This window comes from Scleropages formosus, chromosome 25 (assembly GCF_900964775.1).
Source record: "Scleropages formosus chromosome 25, fSclFor1.1, whole genome shotgun sequence".
NCBI classification, from domain to species: Eukaryota; Metazoa; Chordata; class Actinopteri; order Osteoglossiformes; family Osteoglossidae; genus Scleropages; species Scleropages formosus.
This window is the reverse complement of record NC_041830.1, coordinates 10,984,527-11,006,198: the sequence shown is the minus strand read 5'-3', so window position 1 is coordinate 11,006,198 and position 21,672 is coordinate 10,984,527. Positions and strand designations below refer to the sequence as shown.

Genomic DNA, 21,672 nt, shown 5'->3' with positions numbered 1-21,672 from the left:
TTAAAAATATAACATACACTCTGTGGAAGCACTATAGTTACCATATGTAAAATGTGATGGACAAGAAGAGTAAACATGAACACAAAAGTATCAAAAGTTTTAGAAAGTAGGTCTTAAAATTCCAGGATTTGCTTCAGGTCAGGAAAAAAAGCACATTTTTGTGGTACTTTATTTAAATTATTTTGAAAATGGTGATACTTCAATGGAAAAGACAATTTTACTCTAGATGGTGTGAGTGAGTCAGTAGGGGGCACTTGCCCTCCTTTACCTGTGTGTAGACTGTGTTTTTCAGGATTTTTATGATCATATGCTGTTATATTTCCAGCCATATATTTACAGAAATTATTTGTGTTAGTTCCACATTTATTCATTCCGCTGACACTTTTTTCCCAAAGCAATTTACAATGTTAATCCACTTTACAATTATTTATGCATTTGTACATCTGGGTAATTTTACTGGAGCAATTTACAGTAAGTACCTTGTTCAAGGGTGGGGGTTGTGGTGGTGCAGTGGGTTGGTCCTGGTCCTGCTCTTTGGTGGGTTTGGGGTTCGAGTCCCACTTGGGGTACTTTGTGACGGACTAGCGTCCCGCCCTGGGTGTGTCCCCTCCCCCTCCAGCCTTATGCCCTCTGTGCCGGGTTAGGCTCCGGTTCCCCGTGCCCCGTATGGGGCGAGTGGTACGGACGGATGGACCTTGTTCAAGGGTACTGGTGCTGGAGGTGGGACTCAAACCTGCAACCTTTGGGTCTGAAGGCAGCAGCTCTAACCCTAACACTGCCAGCTCTTCAGTGGTACCATATCAGGACCCCTTTCGCACTTGTGGATCATTTGGGAATTTTTCAGTCCTTACCTTTCTGCCTTAATTCTACATTCATTTATTTATCTAATGCTTTTCTCCAGTGCAACTTACAGTGTCGAGCTACTTACACCGATTTACCCTTTTATACAGCAGGCTCATTCATTGTTAGTACCCTGATCTCTCGTTCCGTTGGTGAAATGCACTCATTGTTTTCTCCGAGTTGCACGTCACTTTGGAGAAAAGCTTCTGCTAAATAAATGCGTCCAACTTAATGCAGATGAAACCGAACGATTTCTGAAGCAGTTCAAGTTAAAGACCCTGCACAAGGGTACGACAATGGACCCCTTTCTTCAGTCTGTTTCCTTCACTACGACACCACCTGCTGACTAAGGAACTGTGACTTGCTTCCATTAAAATACATTTTCCGTTTGATTTCATCTTTTCATTAGCAGATGCTTTTCAATCATATTGTCTGATGTTGCCATTTAAACCAGCGTACATTACATGGGAAGCTGCATATAGAATTGGCAGAGAGTAGAAAATTTTAAAATGGGAAAAAGTAACATTACATGAGTGGCAGTGTATAGAGCTGATGGGAAATGCAAATACATTTCTGACAAATGACATAATGTAAATTTAAGGAGTAAACAGGAAATTCTGAGAGAAGTGAGTCTAAAGAGAATGTTCTGAGACCCTTTTTGAACACTGTCAGGGATTCAGCAGTTCTGAGTGAGAAAGGGAGATCACTGGAGTCAGAACTGAGAACTTTCAGCCTTTTGATTTTGGACTTCTTGTGTGTAGGACACAAGAAGGGACACAGATGCAGTCTGCCAGACGTGGAGGAGCATATCGGTGTGGTTGGGGTGTAACAAGTGATCAGATCCTGCTGGTATTGAGGAGCAGATTCATTCATGCTCTCGGAGGCCATAACCAGAGTGTTGCTCTTGATACAGGCAGCTACAGGCAGCCAATGGAGAGAGACAAGCAGGGGAGACACACACTGGCAGGTCAAACACGACTTGTCCGGTGGCATTTTGTATCAGCTGGAGATGTTTGCTCAAGAAGGCTGGGAGGCCAGACAGGACAGAGTTGCAGTAGTCCAGATGGGACATCACCATCGCCTGGACCAGGAGTTGTGTAGAGTTTGTTGTGCGATAAGGGCAGATCGGGCAGATGGTATTCGGGACGTATCTGCAGTACCAGGTCTGTGTGAGAGCGGAAGGTCGTAGATTTCACCTTCCGCTAGGGCTGGACTGCAGAGAAAGAGGCGTTGCTACAAGGTCCAGCGGGAGTTACAACTGAAAATGACAAGTAATGCAAAAAACTTTGGCAGAATCCTCGAATAAAGTGAAACGATAGAACAAACAATATCCAGAAGTTTGGAAAGGTGATAGGACAAGACCCCTTATTTTTGTGGAAGTTCTCCCGACTCACTCGCGTATAGGTGTGTACACTAATACACACACACCGCACACCACACTAGACTTGTGCAGCAGGTGTCTGCAAAGGTTGATGTTTATAGATTTGCGATAATAATCGTGCCAGGCTTGCGCTGAGGTGCCGGGAGGTTACAGAGAGAAAATGGAAAAATATAGATGTAATTTCCTAGTATAATTATTCACTGTTCTAATCTTACATTCAGGCAAATTCGCAGAGGAGGAGGAGGAGAGTGGGATGGAATGGGTGACTGCTGATCAATGGAGTTGTGCATCAACAACAGATGAAGAGCTTCAGAGGGAGATACAGGATTTTCGACACACAGCTTGTCTGATACCACCATGTTGCTGGTTCACATCCCTCAAGTAGCTCTTATAGAAGTGACATTCAAACAGCAAATACATAGATAATCATAGCACATGGTGTTGAACTCGTTTATGTACCTGTCAGGAGATCAGGAGGGAAGTTGTTCTGAAAGAGAAGGGTTTGAGACCCCTCTTGAATGCTGAGCAGGATTCAGCAGCTCTGAGGGGACAGAGGCAATTAATTTCACCTCATCGGGGCCAAAATCAAAAACAGGTGACTATAGCGACACCAACAGCAATCACAACAAAGCAGACTTGTAAAAATCTCAGATTGTGACATTATAGAGATGGACCACATCAAGAAGTTTTGAGCAACAGGTGCCGTAGTGGTTAGACCAGTTAGGCCAAACTGTAGGACCTGGGTTCAAATTTCTCCTCCTGCTGTAGTATCCTCGATTGAGCTACTGACCCTGAACAGACACAGAAAAGATGACCCTGCTATGTGAATGGGTAAATCAGTGTAAGAAGCTTAGGATAAAAAAACAAAAATGTGAATCCAGAAGATCCCCCCAGTCTTCCCACTTTGGTCGCTTCTGCACCTGACCACATTTATGCTGATGATTTCCATGCTGTTTCCACCTCTGTCCCGTGTACACCAATATCTGGAAAGGTGGAAAGTGAAAAAATAGACATTGGACAGTTGACAGTTTTTAATGTATCAGGTTTTTTTGAATAAGCAAAAAATGAGCCCTTGTGCAGATGAGAATTGGACTTTTTTCCGGCACGTTCTGTGAACTTTGCGCCCACCGTGAGGGAGCTCTCAGGAAGCGTGCAGCCCCGCAGCGCATTCGGACCTTTGTCACACCGTACACTGGGCGCTTTTGTCAGCGCGCGTGGGTCTACAATGAGTGTTTCACATGCCGGGGGAGGTGCTGGAGCGGGTCGGGGGGGGATTGTGAGGTCAGTTGATCCCACCTCTCCGGTCAATGGACTTCATCGCATCCAGCAACTGCGCGTTTTCATAAAAAACATATACAGTACAGATGCTGCCATTCGTCACCCATCCAGATTTGGGTGAGAAAGGCAACAGTCCAGAGGTGAGTAACTTCACGAACCGCCTTGGCAGCATTTGTTTTTACATTATTTGTGTCTTTGCAGCTCTAGTTAGAAAAGCAACACTAATAATGGTATTTATTAAATTTGGTGGAACTGTAGATGGTTGTACAAAGTTTAGACATTCGGCTAATATTCCTTTTTAAAAAACAGCTGTGTTTATAATATAAAAGTATGACCTGTAGGTGATCTGTTTGCTGATTTTTTTTAAATATCGAATAGTACAATATCAATTTCTAAAATTTAACCGACAAGAAAAATGAAAAATGCGAGCAGAAGCATTCCTCAGCAGATTTTCGTACATGGCTTATCATGGGACATATAGTTTACTATATCGTACATGGCTTTCTGTATTGTACCTTGTTTCGCAGGCGCGTGTGCGACGTTGCATGTGTGTGTAGTAGGGCTACGCACCCGCTCAGTATGTGAGTGTGTGTATGTGATGGACGTGTGGGGCTGCTGTCGGACTGCCCTCCCCGCAAGGGCGGCAGGTCAGGCCCAAAGCTTCCTGTCCCTGCCGACTCGTTCCAGAATCCCTCCGCCCCTCCCCCACATGCCCCGTGAATAATGATGTCGGGTTGGCTGTGGATGCGACGCACAAGGCCACCGCTGCAGCCTTGCAACCCGTAAGCGTGTTGGGTGGGTGGGGGGGCCGCGGTGCAGCTGGAGCCCCGTGGTTCACACAGGGTTCGAATCCCACCCCCCGCAGGGCGGGACATGGGCGACTGGTCCATCCTTGGCCGTTTCCTGACGGAGGTGCAGAACCACTCGACGGTGATCGGCAAGATCTGGCTCACCGTGCTGCTCGTGTTCCGCATCCTGCTGGTGGCGCTGGTGGGCGACGCCGTCTACAGCGACGAGCAGTCCAAGTTCACGTGCAACACTCTGCAGCCGGGCTGCGGAAACGTCTGCTACGATGCCTTTGCACCCGTCTCGCACCTGCGCTTCTGGGTCTTCCAGATCGTGCTGGTCTCCACGCCGTCCATCTTCTACGTCGTTTACGTGCTGCACAAGATTGCCGGCGACGAGAGGCGGGACGTGGAAGCGGCGCGGGCTCGGGCGCCGGCGGAGTCGCCGCGCAGTGTTGTGGAGGGCCCGGAGAGCGGCGCGTCCGCCCTCGGGCCCCACGGCGAGGACGACTGGGCTGCTCAGGATGAGGAAAGCGTTGAGCAGTGTCTGCTGGAGCACGATGCCCAGGACGTGACCAAGGAGCCAGGGGAGCTGTCCAGCAAGGTGCTGCTGATCTATATCGCGCACGTGGCGCTGCGCTCCCTCATGGAGGTTTTCTTCCTGGCGGGGCAGTACTACCTGTTCGGCTTCCGCGTGCCCTACCTGTTCCGATGCGAGGTGGCACCGTGCCCGACGCGCACCGACTGCTTTGTGTCGCGCGCCACCGAGAAGACCGTCTTCCTCAACTTCATGTTCGCCATCGGCCTCGGCTGCGTCGCGCTCAACGTGGCCGAGCTGCACTACCTGGGCTGGCTGTGCGTGCTGCGCACGCTCTGGGGCGCCTGCTCGGCCTGCTGTGTCCCTCGGAGGGGCTCCCCGGGCGGAGCCGACCGCCGCCCCCTCCTGCTGCGGCTGGAGCACTCGATGCGGAGCAGGGTGGTCCTCCACGCCCGGGCACCAGCTCTCTCTTTCCAGACTGACTCCACCGTGGAGTGCATGTCGAATCGGGGCCCCGAGAGTAGCGCACGTGGCACCTCCCAGCTGCCCAGGGGCAGGAAGTCCTGGCTTTGAGTTCCCTGCTCCCAAAGTCACAATTCTTCCCTCTAAGATAACGCACACACACATGCACACTCACAGGCACACACACACATTCCTGGCCACTCCTGGACCTGCGTGAACAAATCCAAAGTGGAAAAAAGAAGAAATGAACCAAAATTGCCCGTGAACTCCCCCAGCTGGCTTTACAGTGACCAGATAATATTTCCCAATGCATGAATAAATTTTGAAAAAAATTATTAAAGTGGGAAATTTCACAATCTTTAATTCAATTTAATGGTGGAAAATTCTGTTTGAAATACCCATCCGTCTAAATAAGTGTGGCTGCGTGCTTCCTAACTGTGATAGATGACTGTTTTTCTTACTTTTCTAGATTTTTTATGCTTTTGGATCAATATGATTGAAGTAATAATAAATCAGTACTGCGCTGTACAGTTTTTTTATACATGTTAGTGTGCCTAGGATTTTCACTTTCTTCTTCTGTGAAACAACTGCAGAAAACACTGTGAAGCACTGCACACTTCGGTGTTACTGTGGATTCACAGCGCTGCCCACCCCTCTTCTGACTCCCATGCGACACTGCGACATCACAGCAGATTTGCGTCCAAAGAAGAAAAAAATCACGGCGTTTTAACTCAGAATCAGTGTCTTCATTTGGAACCCGGGCTGTGTGCGATTCCAGGACGGTCGCCAGGGGGCGCGCTTAAAACATTTAAATATTTTTACAGTACATTTTAAATGTTTTACGAGCTCTTAATAAAGGGATGATTTGATTCGGTTATTTAAAATTAGCTAAAGTAAAAGTGTTATTCAGTATTTTAAATATTTAGGACGTGTGTTATGACAGCTGTTTCCTAACTACTGTGTCAGGTGAGAGCTTCTTTTAATTTTAACTGAAGACTGATTATTAGGGTACGTATTATTTTCTGTTATCGGTATTTTTTCTGCTCGTTTCCTGTACGCGAGAAAGCTGTGACATTATTTCGAAAAGATCTCCGTCGCACCGCCGCATACTGGCCAGCAGGTGGCGACGTCGGGCCGTTCTCGGTCTGCGGGGGGGGGGGTTGCCGCGCTGCTGACGGCTGCTGACGGGTGTGCGGCTTGTCCCAGTACCGGCAGAGCGACGCAGGAGCCCGCAGTGTGAGTGTCGCTGTCTGCTGTCCAGTGACCGCCGCCCGCCAGCTGCAAAATCGTGAGTTCTCCGTAATCATATTCATCATAGAGCAGGCAGGTGTGTGTGTGTCTGTGCGCGCGCGCGCGCTCCATCCTGGTCGCGTGCGCTCCTTCTTCCGATCCCTTCCCTGCGGGTGGGTGCTGCGAAGGACTTTCTCACCTGAACAGTCGCATACATAGCACCTGTCCCGGGTCCACGGGAGGACAAGGGCGCAGCGGATACATTGTAACATTTCCGCATCACTCATCCTGTGTGAAGCCGCGCGCTCCTCATCATCTCCTGCGGAGCGATCAAGGGGACAGGAGGGAAGTGCGCAGCAGCAGGTGATCATTGATCATGGAGGGGGGAAGACAGGTGTGCGTGTGGGACTGAGGGTGAAGGACACGGGGGTGGGGACTGAGCGGACAGGTCCACACTTTGACCTGAGTCCAGTTTGCGCAGCGTTTGCACAGTTTCTCTTTTGACATGTCACATGTGGCTGCGGATTGACGTCTGAGATACCGGTGACTTCAGGGACTGGGCGGAGGGGGGGGGGGGGGGGGGGGGGGGGGGGACATCTTTATCTACACACATCACCTGGAAAGTCAGGTCTTTGCTTCTCAGGATATCATGGAATGCAGTGTGTTTAAGTGTGTGCAGGTCACCTGTGTGCCTGACAGCACAAACTTATACATACCTGACAGGTATGTCGGTCTGGTGTGTACACTGCATACCTACTCAGACCTACAGATATACCGGTATGTTTATACTTATAAATACACACACACACACACAAATATATATATCTACACATCACAGGTAGAACAGATTTATCTATGAATATATGATTTTTTAAGTTCGTAAAGAAACTTTCCGCCCAGATTTATAAAGGTGTTGTGGGTTTATCAGGGAACTGAGTCACACAGTGGAACCCTTACCTGTCGAGAGTAAGAGAGGCAAACAGAACCGTGTCCTGGCTGCAGGAGATCCATGGAGAGGTGTCGCTGGGGTCCGGAACGGACTGTGGGCGGATTATGCAAATAAGAGGTGAGATATGCGCCTGCGGTCACTTCCTATAGGCCGAGTGGCGCGTGCTGCGTTCGCGAGCATTGAGTCACGTCCGGAGGCGTAGAGCCGGAGAGCCGCATTCCTGATAAACACGACGCCGTTCCGTGCGCTCGTGGAGGGGGAGTTCTCACAGGTAGCGTGATTTACACCGAACGGCCCATTTAACTGCATCTTCATAGAAACATTGGAAGGACCACTTACTGACACCTGAGTACAGGTGAGGCCACTCACTCATTTAGTAATTCTCAGCAGAGGGGGCTTGGTGGCGCAGTGGGTTGGACCAGGTCCTGCTCTCTGGTGGGTCTGGGGTTCAAGTCCTGCTTGGGGTGCCCTGCGATGGACTGGCATCCTGTCCTGGGTGTGTCCCCTCCCTCTCCTGTGTTGCCGGGTTAGGCTCTGGCTCCCTGCGACCCTGTATGGGACAAGCGGTTCAGACAATGCATGAGTAATTTTCGGCAGAATGCAAGTTGTGGGACTCTTGATGCTTGGAGGAGCCGAGATCCCACCCTATACCTGAATGCTGCCCTGGGAATGGACTTACCTGTGGGTTTTTAGAACCCACACCCCTTCGCAGAGGCAGGAAAGAGTGTCTAACTTTGGAGGCTCAAAGTTTTCTGTATGAACAGCTTCTTGTTTTTGACTTAATTGTGGACGGAACCCTTAAGGCAACTGACGAGATATTGGTTAAGGGACATTAGGAATTAGGACATTAGGTCCCAGGAAGGGAAATGTTTTACACCTAAATTTAACATTCATAACATCCATGAAATCAGGGAAGAAACAAGATAATATAATTAAGTTTATAATATAATATAATTATGATGGTTATTGTTGTTCTGTATTGGATGCTTTTCTTCAAGGTCGCTTATAGTGTTAAGTTTATAACATCAGCTACTTACAATGGTTTGGCTGCCTGTAATTTTTACTTTTCAGGGTAAATGCCTTTATTAAGGGTACTACAGCAGGACTTGGGATTCAGACCCAGGAATTTTGACTGAAGATGACAGCTCTAGCCACTAGGCCACTTGCAAATTCACAAACCATGTTTTTGGATCTTCAGAAGGTGTTGGACGATGGGCGTTAAGTACACGATAAGGCAGCAGGTGGGATAGTGGTTAGCATAGCTGCCTTTTGAACATTTAGCACCCAGGATGAAATCCTACATCCTGCTGTAACACCATTCATCAGGGTTCTCACCCTGAATTGCTTCAGTACAGATTGTCCTACTGTATAAATGAACAAATCATTGTTTTGAGAAAAGCATGAGCTGAACTCGTAAATTTCAGTTTTAAACGCACTAATCTTTTCTTTCTGATGACCCTCAAAGGAGTTATCATTCTCCACAAGGAATGCTGAGAGGAAGAGTTATGTGTGAAAGCTGACGAGCATGTAGCAGAACTTCTGGTAGATCAGTTCCCATGGTGTATCTTCTATACCTCTAAAATATCTGCTCTTCTAGATGATTTTTTTTTTACTTTGTTTGCCTGATGTTCTGCTTTTGATGTGTCCAATTGTTTTCTCTGCTGTGACCGATCTTCCTGTTGTCTCTGGTTTGGTGGGTTTCGCTTACCAAGTCATGGTCAGAATAATTGATGCTTGGGTAGGCCATGAATTATAGGATGTATAACATCGTTAGGCCTATCTGTCCCTCAGAGCTGCTGAATCCCTGCCAGCAGCTTCACTGCTGATCTCCTAGCAGCTACATAAAAGAGTCAAACACCATCTGCTATGATAATCTGAATATTTGCTATTTGAATTTCAAATCTATCCCTTCTATAGGCAGCTACTTGAGGGATGTGAACCAGCAACACGGTGGTCTCAGATCAACAAACTATGCTTTGATAATCCCGTGTCTGTGTTTAAAGCTCTTCTTCTGTTGTTGGTGCAAGTTTGTTTACTCTTATTTATAAATCTCTTTTGAGAAACGTATCTGATAAATGAACAAATTTAAAAGTAATTAATCTGGTTAAACATGGATTTAAGTCACTGTCTTCTCTCCGCAGGGGTATTGGACCTTGTGGTCACTCTAGGGACGAAAGGAGTGTCTGAAAAAAAAAGGATTGTTTTCCTGATCTTCACATGGACAACACCTCTTTGATTTAAAAGAGCCTCAGGAGGCCCCTGGGCATCATGTTCAGCCTGATCAAGAAAGACAAGGAGAAGGAGAAGGATGGAGGCAGGAAGGAGAAGAGGATCAAGAAGGACAAGAAGGAGCGGATGTCACCAGCGGAGCTCAAGAGCTTAGAGGAGATGAGCGAAAGGAGGGGCTTTTTCAACCTGAACCGTGGGCCTAGGAAGGAAGGTAAGAACAAGTTGGAGATATCAGGGCCCATGTCCATCCTGGCAGACTCTGGAAACTCTGAGAACCCGGTGCCGGAATCGGCTGGTGCTGGAGACGTGGTTGTCCGCCGTAGCTCTGTTCGGGAGCGTGCTGCCAAGTCCCTGGCCAAGCAGAGTTCACAGGTGGGCCAGATCATGAAGCGCTTCTCCTTCTCTCAGAAGGGCAAGGACGAGTGTCCCTCGGAGACCTCTGCGTCCTCACCATCTCCACAGGTGGAGGCCAAGGTGTTTGAGCCGCCGCTGCCAATCACTGATTCCCAGGTGGTGAGTGCAGTGCAGCCCGAGGGTGGAACTGGGAGCAGGCCAGTGGCACGAGTACCAGAGCTGGTGGAACACACCTTCGCAGTAGACCTGCATCTGCCCGCCGTGGTGGTCCCAGTTCCACCGGCCCCGCGTGAATTGCTGCTGCAGCGGCGCAACACCGGCGATTTTGGTTTCTCCCTGCGCCGCACCACCATGCTGGATCGCCGGGCCACCGATGGCAGCATTTACCGGCGTGTGGTCCATTTTGCCGAGCCTGGCGTCGGCACCGGTGACGTCACGCTAGGACTGGTGCCAGGAGACAGGCTGGTGGAGATTAATGGCAACAACGTGGAATCCAAGAGCCGGGACGAGATCGTGGAGATGATCCGGCAATCGGGGAAGATGGTGCATCTCAAGGTTCAGCCCATCGTGGAACTGAGTGAGCTGAGCCGCTGCTGGCTGAGGAACAGCGAGGGGCTGCGACGAGAGGCCCTCGATGTGAGTACTGCCCCGCTTTCTGCTCCGTGGTGTGTTTGCATTATCCAGTCCTAGTTTGCTCCTGAAAATGGGCCAATTATCGAGAAAAGTAACGTTGAAATGAATTATTCCATTATTTCTTTTTGGGAAAAATTTCAGTTTGTTGCATCCCAAGATTGCCCCAATATCACCCTAAATGATGCGTATCGTAAGGGAAAATTTGTGTCGCACGTTAATATCCGTTGAATAACAGTTCAATAATATTATGTGTGGAAATGTTAAAAAATTTAGTGAAATAGTTCGCTGTGATAGTGTGCAAGGACCGACTTGAGGAAGACGAATGCTATGTCATTTTTAAATAAATGAGTAATTAGAAATTAAAATGGGGTGCAAAACAGAAGGGAGAAACACATAAGCAGGCAAAGCAGGACAACGGAGTGCCAGACCGCAGCTGAGAGAGTGGGTACATGCTTCCCACAATGCACTGGGTCTCGTAGTGTCTGTCACACAGCAGCTTGGTGCAATTTTAAAATGCAGTCTCAGTTTGTCACACTGGATTAAATCTCACGGATGCACTGGATGTGGCAGACAGGTTAAATAAAAAAAAATTCAGACTGAATAAGAAATGTTATTTATAATCATGGACCGGATAAGTGAAAAACTGGATACTTGGAGACCGAATGATGTTGGCTTAGTATGAGTGTGTGTGTGTGTGTGTGTGTGTGTGTTTTTGTGCTTTCCTTGCTGTCATACAAAAAGACCACAGCTTGTTCCAGCCCCTTTGGGTCAGGAATGAATGACGGTTTTAACTGACGCGTTGCAGCCTGCGTCGACATAATGCAGGCTTGCAAGTGCACTTAATTCATGGGTAGAACAGGTTTTACATCCGAGTTGAATTTAATGGTATACACCGTGATGTGTGAGTTCATGTTTTTGGTGTCAAAAAAGGCTTGTTTATGAAGGTATGGTGGAGAGCTGAGTAGGAGACGCTGATGGAAATACCTGCATAGAACACGTCATGGTTATGAAGTCCAGAAGCACTTTGGAATTCCAATACGCAGCTCTACTATATGCTGTCTTGGGTGTTGATTTTGGTTCATGAGATGGTTAATCGGACATTTGTCGTCTCACTGCTCAATGAGTTCAGAGCACTGTGAACCTGACTGGACTCATGATGTTCATCTCAAACAGGCCTCTTCCTCTAGGGTTTTGGTGAGGCTTGGTAATGCTCCGTGCTTCTCCACGCCTGGTTTGTTTGGGCCCAAATTCGAAAGTCTGAAGGTTTTCAGTTTTGCCCCTGATGGGGTGGTACAAACTGTCCCTCAGAGCTGCTGAACCCTCCCGACATTCAATAAGGGTCTCAAAGCCATGTCTTTCGGAAAGTTTTCTCACCTGATCTCCTGACAGCTACATAATGAGTCCAACACCATCTGCTGTGATTATCTGTGTATTTGCTATTTGAATTTCACTTCTATAAGAGCTACCTGAGGGATGTGAACCGGTGACATGGTGGTATCAGGTAAACAAGCTGGATTTTGATAATCCCGTGTCTTTGTCAAAAGCTCTTCATCTGTTGTTGATGCACTTTCTGAGTTGTACATCACTCTGAAGAACAGGATCTGAATGAGATGTAAAAGTAATGATGAAAGGTACCACTGAGGACAGTGGAAAGGTCAAAGAATACAAAGTCAGCTTCTGCAAGCCCATCTATTTTTGTGATTTTTCGTTGTTATTGACTTTGTTATTACACATAAGGTTTTCACATGCATGTTGGGCCATGTGGGACCCGGAGCTGCCTGGGTGTCCACGCTGTGGAGGTCCCTGACCCATGCGTTCCTCTGAACAGGTGAGCTCATCTTGGACCAGAGGCTGCGGTGCTTCCTGATCTGGCCACGCCGGCACAACCCGTTGCACGCATTATCGCCGGATATTCTCTTATTGTGTTGGGATCACACACACACAAGGAGCCTTTATTAACAAAGGAGTGTGGTGTGTTTGTCTTGCCAGTGCTCCTCCGCTGTGATTCATTTGGAGGGATTACTTACACTGACTGGGAGTGTGACTTGAGCTGAGGGAGCAGTACTCTGTGTGTGTGTGTGTGTACGCGTCCTCTTGTAGCTCATTTCCTCACCCTCACTCCCACATGACCCGTCTGGGTGCTTTCCAAGGAGTGTGTATTTGGCGGACACGGGGCTCCGAGCTGATTACCGCTTGCGAAGGGCTGTAATTATACTAACGCCCTAATGTCACGAGTGAGCACACAGTGCACGTTTCACAGGGTGAACTCGCTTTATACCCCAACAAAGAAAGTCACATGAGTGCTTTACAGGAAGCAGGATCTTTAGGCTCAAGGGGGAAGCTGCTGGGCTCCTGAAATCATTTGGCTGCAGGAGTTACTCACTGCGGTCAGGTTTGCTCTGCATAAGTGATGTCATAGTGCTGATCTTCACCGTTCTGCGGGTGTGATGTCACACCGATGTCACGCCACCCATCGCAGGCGGTGCCGCGGGAAAAGTCTTCTTTATTTCAGCATCTTTTTCACGATGAATTTGATCAGTTTTTCTGGGCTGTGATCGACAGCTACACGAAACATTTAGTCGCAGTCATTGCAGCTAAAGGTGGATCAACGAGTTATTGTGAGAACTTGCCGTTACTTATTTGCGACCGAAGGCTCCATTCATATACCACCGGAACTGAAAATGGATCTAATGAAATGTGATGTGAAAAAGGTTAAAGAAAAACAGAGAAACCTTTTACACTGTATGTGTTGCCGTCTTTCACTGAGTTCATGCAGTCCGTGTCTACTTCAGCAAAACACCTCTTTTCTCGACATTGCTCTTATCCTCTTATGTAGCTTGGTTGCTCTTTTACTAGTTGGATGACAAGTTGTGTGTGCTTTCTAACTAGAACGTCAGTATTACCCAGAAGCAGGACACCACCGAAATAGCTCAGTTATAAAACATGTCATTAAAGCGGAGATTATTTTGGTTGCTCTGAATGAATCCTTACCTAACTAGTTAACCATTAAACCAACTAGATTGGCTGAGTAACGCAAGTTCATTAAAGGTGAGTCACCCTTCAGGGTTCTGCCTTTCTTTGGATTGTAAGAATCTGAACACAGACCTCTTTTTATTTGGTAGTTTTTTAGATGTTGTTCAGAGGTGTCCTGTAGTGAGATGTCCAGTAGTGTAGTGGTTAGGAATCTTCACTTGAAACCCAAAGGTTGTTGGTTCAAATCCCTCTTGTCCCACTTATGTGCTGTCTTTGAGCATTATGTTAACAGTGAGCTGCTTCTATATAAATATCCTATTCTATAAAGGGGTAAAGAGTGGTAAATTGCTTAGGGTGAAGGTTTCAGCTAATGGATGAATGATCATTTAGGGAAGCAGGGAGTATGGCAGGTAGGCTCATCAACTTGAAATCAAAGGACATGAGTTTGAATCCCTGCTCCTGCTTGACCACCCTTGATCAAAGTACTCACCCTCAACTGATAGTAAAATTGCCCTGTTTTATGAAGGGGTAAATTGTTGTTAGTAGCTTAGCGTTCGAACCTGACGTTTACGGTCGCCTTGGACAAAAGCATCAGGTAAATAATGGTTAATAATAATACTACCTCGCAAATTGTATTATATGATTGTTAATAAAACCTAGCATATTATAGTCGCATTTTGACATCGCACTCATTATCTACTCAACATCTAATCTTATCGTAACAGCATATTTACAGAAAAGATATATAGAAATAGTATTCTTCCATGGATTAAAACTGTGCATTTAGGTGTTAACATTGTTACTTGTTTGGAACATTAAAAAGCTCATTTGAATCGAAGCGGCTTGACACTTGAGTACTTATTCACCTAGTTGACATTGTTTAGTGTTGCTTTTGACTACTGTACTGGGCAGCTGGTTGCATAATGGTTCGAGTTGCTGCCTTTGGACCCAAAAGTTGCAGGTTTGCATCTCACCTCTGGTTGTAGCACCCTTGAGCAAGGTACACACACACACACACTTTCAGAACCGCTTGTCCCATACGGGGTCGCGGGGAACCGGAGCCTACCCGGCAACACAGGGCGTAAGGCCGGAGGGGGAGGGGACACACCCAGGACGGGACGCCAGTCCGTCGCAAGGCACCCCAAGAGAGCAGGACCCGGTCCAACCCACTGCGCCCCCGTGTCCCCACCCTAAAATCACTCCAGTAAAATTACCCTGCTGTTTAAATAGGTAAAGAATTGTCAGCCTCTTTGGAGAAAAGCATCAGCTGAATGAAGTGATGTAAATGTACTCTAACCATCTGGGCCTGTAAAGCGGTCAGCCTGTACTATGTTCTCCCATAGCACCTAGGAGCACAGGATTGAGAGGCTCATGCGCTATCGTTTCATAATATACGCATAATAATCATTGAGAATCGAAAGGCTGATGGTGTGAAACTGGGTTATTCGCACCCTGAGCCAGGATCTGGCCGTAGCTTGGGGGTCAGTAATCAACCTGAGGGACAGCTCAGCAGTCTGTTGGAACAGAATGATTAGGAAAGGGGGTTGTGGTTGTTTCTGGACTGTATCTCTCCACCAGGATGTTCCCCATATCTTCCTTGCAGGTTCAAGTCCCATCCGGGGATTTGAGAAGGTGCTCAGACGTCCGTCGGTGAAATTTCCGTCTGTGCAGAGCTGTGAGCTTTGGGCTGTTGGGTAAATCCCCCCAGGACCAGTGGGTCTGCTCAGCGCCTAAATAATGTATTTGGCCTAAATAATGTAGCCACTGTCCTCCTGAGTCAGGGAGCATCTCTGCTCCTGGAGACAGCAAGTGGACTGCAGTGGGTGCACCGGGTGGACTGGGAAGATTGGGTGTCAGCATCCAGACAGTTAGCAACATGCAGACAGTGCCGGTTGCATCAGCATCAGCATCAGCATCCTGCCCCACTTAGAGTCTCGGTCGTCGTAAGCGACTCTGTTCACGGTTGAACAAAATGATGACTTCTGGGGACTGACCTAGAACAGCATGGTCTATTTGAGGAGAGCTGGGTTTATAAAAAGCCCTTAAAGGAACTTGGCTCCTGGTTAAGAGGAACAGCAGAGCGTACGAGTGTCCGCACGCGTCGGGACGGTCCAGCAGGTGGCAGCGATGACAGAGGTTGAACGGAAGGGTGTTGGTTTGAGTCCCAAGGAGAAGCTTTTTGTATGCCTGAGCAAGGGTCGAAACCTGAATTACTGGAGTAAAGACATCCAGCTGAGTCACTTCAAATTCGTTTGGCACAGTGCAGATACACTGGCACAGACCCATGTGACACATGTGCTCGGGTGTTTTGTGGGAACGCGCAGTCTGTCACGGAGCGGGACGCGAACCTCTGCAGTAGTGACATCTATCATTAATCCTGCCAGGCCGGTTTGGGTAGTGTCTAACCGTGCATCTGTGGACAGGCACGCTTCTGGCTGGAGAACATGCAGCGACACGGTGGAGCTGGGGGGGCTTATCTCACATTCCAGGCCACACCCATCTACCTGGTCATTCACTGATCTCAGATCAGGATCCTTGTTATGGGGGAGAGAATGGCGAGGAGGGGTTTGGAATGCAGCCCTTCAGAGAACAAACAGCTGAGATGTTTCCGAACCCATGTGTGTGACGACCTGCTCACCCCCAACCGTCTCTGCTCCCTGTTTCCACACACTGTGCACGGGACAAAGGCTGATTTGATTGCCTGGCGACACACACCAAAACACACTCTTGTTGCTGCTCGAAGAAGGTATATGCATGTGTGTGTCTTTTGCATGGGGGGGCGGTGGTGTAGCAGGTTTGGTTGGGTCACGCTCTCTGGCGAGTCTGGGGTTCGAGACCTGCTTGGGGTGCCTTGTGACGGACTGGTGTCCCATCCTGGGTGCGTCCCCTCCCCCTCCAGCTTGCGCCCTGTGTTGCCGGGTTAGGCTCTGGTTCGCCGTGGCTTCAGTCAGTGTGTGTGTGTGTGTGTTTTTTTTTTCATCATTTCTCAGGCCAGCTTGATATCATATAACCATTTCAATAAAATCTGTGCAGCTCAAATATTATATTCTTTTTCTGTCCTATAACTGGAAAAGTTAATTAAATTTCACTCAAGAAATAACTGTCATATATGACCCCACATACATTAAAAACAAATTACAGCACACAGTTGCCGAATGAATATGCACAAGTCATGATTGAGTCATCTGTTTCCAGATTATTAATGTACCACCGGAAATTCGACATACCAGGTATATAGTAAAATACCTCAGTAATGAAAGTAAATATGCAGAACTACAGTAACATAAGCTGACAGTTCCCAGTATTGAATATTGTACTGATGAATCTTAGTGTGTTTTAAGCATTCATATTTTCTGTTAGAACTCAGTGTGTGGCCCAGACATGCAACTCTGGGACAAGGGAAATATCGTGTGTGTGTGTGTGTGTGTGTGTGTGTGTGTGTGTGTGTGTAAGTGATGTACAGACAGGTGAGGGGCTCTTTTTCGCACATCCTCGGTCCACTGTCATTATGAAACAGCAAAAAAGCTGAAAGTCTTAAATAGAGGAACCTGCTGTTTGACTGACAGTTCCCCCGGACCTGTGATTGGACCTTGTGGGCGAATGGGGTGGAGCTTTTGTGTAAGAATTATATAAGGAATTAAGGGTCTTTCCTTAAGGATCCAACAGAAGCATCCCTACAGGGACCTGTTGTCCTCCCGTCCTTCTGCGGTGAAACCACTCGGAAAGTCCCCCTGCGTGTCACTGTGGTAAAAACTCCTCAGTTCCTCTTTTCCCTACTGAAACTTCTGTTTCACTACTGGTATTCGTAACCTTCACTCTCGAACCCACAGCTTCTATTGTAATTGTGTTCCTACAAGAGCCATTTCAACGTTTTGTTCTGTTTCCCCATAATAATTACGGATAGCGATCAGGAAGTAGATAGATGTCTTTTTTACTCAGCAGTGGTGTAAATTGACGCCACGTGCTTTTGTTACTTAGGAATGATGCAAATGAGCTGGCGTCTGTGTGGAAACAAGAGCTGCGCCACCTAATGACACACTATGGCGAGTCAGTTTGCCTCAGACTGAGCGGCCGAGTCGGGACCTCGACGTGCTGGTTGAAGGGGGAGTTGCTTGGGTAAAACCATCAGCTGAATAACACACCAACCTCTAAGTTCTATGATATTATTATTTTGGCCTATTGAGGGACAGATTCCTGCTGTCCCATATTCTTGTTCCTACTGCCCATATAAGCTTATCGCCACCCAAATCCCATTTTAGCTCCACCTTAATCCCATCTCAGACCCACTTCATTCCCATAATTGTCCCAACATATTCCTGTACTAGTTCCACTTTAGGCCTATCTAAACCCAGGGCTATTTCCATATCACCCCCACCCCAGTCTTATCTGAGCTCCATCTCATTTCCATATCAGCCCCACCCCCATCTCATCTGAGCTCCACCCCATTTCCATATCAGCCCCACCCCCATCTCATCTGAGCTCCACCCCATTTCCATATCAGCCCCACCCCAATCCCATCTGAGCTCCACCCCATTTCCATATCAGCCCCACCCTCAGTCTTATCTGAGCTCCATCCCATTTCCATATCAGACCCACCCCAATCCCATCTGAGCCCCACCCATTTCCATATCAGCCCCACCCCAATCCCATCTGAACTCCATCCATTTCCATATCAACCCCACCCCAATCCCATCTGAGCTCCATCCATTTCCATATCAGCCCCACCCCAATCCCATCTGAGCTCCACCCATTTCCATATCAGCCCTAACCCAGTCCTGCACTAATCCCATCCCAATCTGTGCCCCACCTCAATCGAACCTGCACCCCACTCCAAACCTGCATTCGTCCCACCACCTTTGACCATATTTCTTATATCTTCCCATGATCCTTCCCCTGATGCGTTTGCGCTCAAGCTGTTCGGTGGTAGTCATTCAGTGCTCGGCAGCTCCTCACATGTCCGTCTGGCCAAAACCAGAACATACATATGTACTCGTGCGAACACACACACACACACACACACACACACACACACACACACACACACACAGGGATGTTACACCCCATTGCCTTCCCATTACACTTTTTCCACTCCAGGGAAGCAGATTTGTTACACAGGTCATTGCAATGCAAACTCTATGATTATGAATGTTATAAAAATGATTGTTTCTAATGTGAGACTATAACTGATTTGGTTCTAGGTTTTTCTCAGCCATCATTACTCAAACACACTGTGGGCACCTGGGACACTACCTACTTCCATGTAAAACCCAAGAGGCAGTAGTTCATTTTCATTCAAACTGTTCCTCCCAGTGTCAGGTGAGTGTTAGTGAAGGAGGGCCCTCTAGTGGCCTTGTCAGGTACTGCGTCATAGCTTTACAAAACATGATTTATTTACATTAATTAATTTATCTGATGCATTTCTCCAAAACAACTTAAAAAGTTAAGCTCATAACAATTATTTACACAGCTGGGTAATTTTACTGGAGCAATTTAGGCTAAGTACTTTTTTCTAAGGTACTATAGCAGAAGTTGGGATTTGAACCTGCAACTTCTGGGTCTAGCAACTCTAACCACTACCCTACCATCTGCCCCATCATACCATTTATGAACATGTCAAACATTTATGAACAAAATGGTGACGATGATTATTATTTTTATTATTACACTTGTAATAATAACAATAATAATAATAATTGGGAAATGTTTGTCTCTTTAAAAAACGGTCAGTTGAGTGTTTATACCACAAACTACTGGTGCATTATTATTTGTTGCAGAGTGGTTCAGTGTACAGAAGAGTGGTGTGTTCAGGTCTCTGCGGCACCTGTCTGATTACTGCACTGACCGTACCTGTTTACCCCCTTAGTGTCGACCCGGGGGGGTGTCGTGGCAGAATGGCAGCATGAAAGAACGTTTATGTGGAAAACACTAAGACCCCCAGCCAACGCATGGACCCACCCCTGAGTGTGAGAGGGGCAGTGTGAGGAGGAACAGCCCATGTAGGTTGATATTTTTAGCCCCCCCAAGGTTGTGCTATGGCAGCTGTTCCACCCCCCCCCCCCCGATCATCCCTAACATTAAGCGTCACATCCCCCCAACACCCACACGCACACACCCACGCACACTCAGGACTTCAGCATTCCCTCCTTGGTTGCACCAGAGCTCCTCTTCGTCGTGAGGACGTGTGAGCACCCCCCCCCCCCGTGGGCCACCCCGCTGGCAGCTGCGGTAAGGGGGTGGGGGGGTCGCTCTGATTCTGTGCGGTGCTGCTACTGCGTAATGGACTGCTCGAGGGAGCCGTGGCGAAGCAGGTCGGGTTCGGGTGGCTAAGCTGCAGTCATGAGGCAGGCCTCGATTGGGAGCTCTGGTTGCGGCGTGTCGGGGGGGGGGCAGGGGTGCTCAAGCTATTAATAAGGCTTTAGCTCCTGAGAACAGAGCGGGGGCACCGGAGCCTGTGTGCCTCACCAGTGGGCCGTCGCCAACGCTGCTCCGTTTCATATCATCCACCGAGGCTCCTGGCGCCCCTATGCAATAATCAATCCTGCACCGTTAGTCGACTTAGAATAAACATGTACCTACATTGCATATAAATGGCATTAGATGTTTTTATGTCATTTCCAGAAAAATTTTGATCCTGAAGAAGGAAAACAAAAAAAAACATACACATAAAGTAAGATTTTTTTGTATGATACCGTATGTGGACGTTATACACAGAACACAAATGCTCACTGTACTTTAATAACTGAAAACAGCGTGAAAACAACTTATTTTCAAGACTGAAGTTTGTTAAAGGCACAAACAGATGTATATTGTTTACTGAGTATCTGGACAGTTCGCTTCACAAGCTGGAACATTGTAAATAAATGGGATGGTGATGGATCACCTAATGTTTACATAATATGTAAGGCACAGATTTTCAATTTTCCAGTAAAACCTTATTAAACTAATTAACAAATTTTTGTCGATTTTTTTTCCTCAAAACTTCACTTTTTAAATTTAGTATAAAATTTAGCACCCCCAGTTTTTGGCATCCCTACAGTGATTGTACTGGTGTGCGGGTACAATGGTCCATGTTGTACCGGGGGGGGGAGGTGTGTGTGTGACCATCTATATATGCTTTTCAAATCACAGCTGAAAGGCATCTTTCTCTTTCTATGCAAAGTTACTCATATCCACACTGTAGTTTTGTGCTTTACATGTGTACAGACTAATAGTGAATACAGTACGCTGGCTTTTCAACTTATGAACACAGATGGGCCTGGAGCCCTGTTTGTAACTCATTCTGTTTGTAACTCCGAAGTCATCATCAATAAATGCCTAAGGGAGAATATAATATGGATGTGAGTGTTTTCCAGTATTCGTTTTTGTGTCCTGCTACCCCAGAGTGGTTCATTCCGATGTCCACTGTTCTTCCAGGTGCCAGTTTAGCTTGAGGGTCACTGACCATCAATCCCATTGCTCGGCACACCCACAGCCTCCATCCCTCCGCTTGAGGAAGAGGGCCGAGTCACCAACATGGCTTTTTCCACACGCTTTTCATTCTGGGAGCGAAAGGAAAGTGGTATTGCATTTGGCAGCAGTGTGTGTTGTCTCATCTGTGTACCATGTACCTGTGTCCACTGATTTCAGAGTTTCTAACCCACAACCAGCTCTCCAACAGTATGTTGCATGACTTTGAACATCTCCAGACTAATTGCATAATGATCTTAAGTGCTTTGACTGTGCTGTGGGTAAGGCGTGAGATCTGACCTTTGACCGTACTTCGAGTTTTGCCCAATAAAGATGTAGACTCAGTCCTGCTGGTGCGCTGCCTTGTCTCTCAGCATAAGGCGCAAGGAGCTCATGCCTGAAGGGGTGGGGAATTACGGTGGTTTTCAGTCCTCTCATCTCATTCCATCACACCCCCACATGGTCCGCCCTCCTTTTCCTTCATGCCCCCCACTGAGCTCCATCCTCCTCCATCATGCACGCTCAGCCAAAACACCCTGCAGGTCCAGTTTAGCCACCATACCTATGACATGCT

General features: G+C 47.4%; 2 protein-coding genes across 3 annotated transcripts in view; both read left to right on the top strand.

Moving 5' to 3' along the window:
* The first annotated feature begins 4,372 nt into the window (after positions 1-4,372).
* Positions 4,373-5,395, top strand: LOC108921478 (gap junction gamma-2 protein-like). The gene has a single exon (XM_029248977.1). The coding sequence runs from the start codon at positions 4,373-4,375 to the stop codon at positions 5,393-5,395; it is 1,023 nt and encodes a 340-aa protein (XP_029104810.1).
* Positions 5,396-7,733: 2,338 nt separating this feature from the next.
* Positions 7,734-21,672, top strand: part of LOC108921672 (unconventional myosin-XVIIIa-like) — a 61,893-nt gene continuing 47,954 nt past the window's right edge. The window contains exons 1-2 of one of the 2 annotated variants that reach the window (XM_029249191.1): positions 7,734-7,818; positions 9,605-10,682. In XM_029249191.1, the coding sequence (XP_029105024.1) occupies positions 9,732-10,682 (951 nt within the window). In that variant the 5' untranslated portion in view covers positions 7,734-7,818; positions 9,605-9,731. Of the gene's footprint in view, positions 7,819-9,604; positions 10,683-19,395; positions 19,961-21,065; positions 21,204-21,672 lie in introns of those variants that run through there. The other variant, XM_029249192.1, reaches the window with a different exon arrangement.

Coding starts and splice junctions, on each gene's coding strand:
- LOC108921478 (XM_029248977.1), top strand. CDS start 4,373: ATGGGCGACTGGTCCATCCTTGGCCGTTTCCTGACGGAGGTGCAGAAC.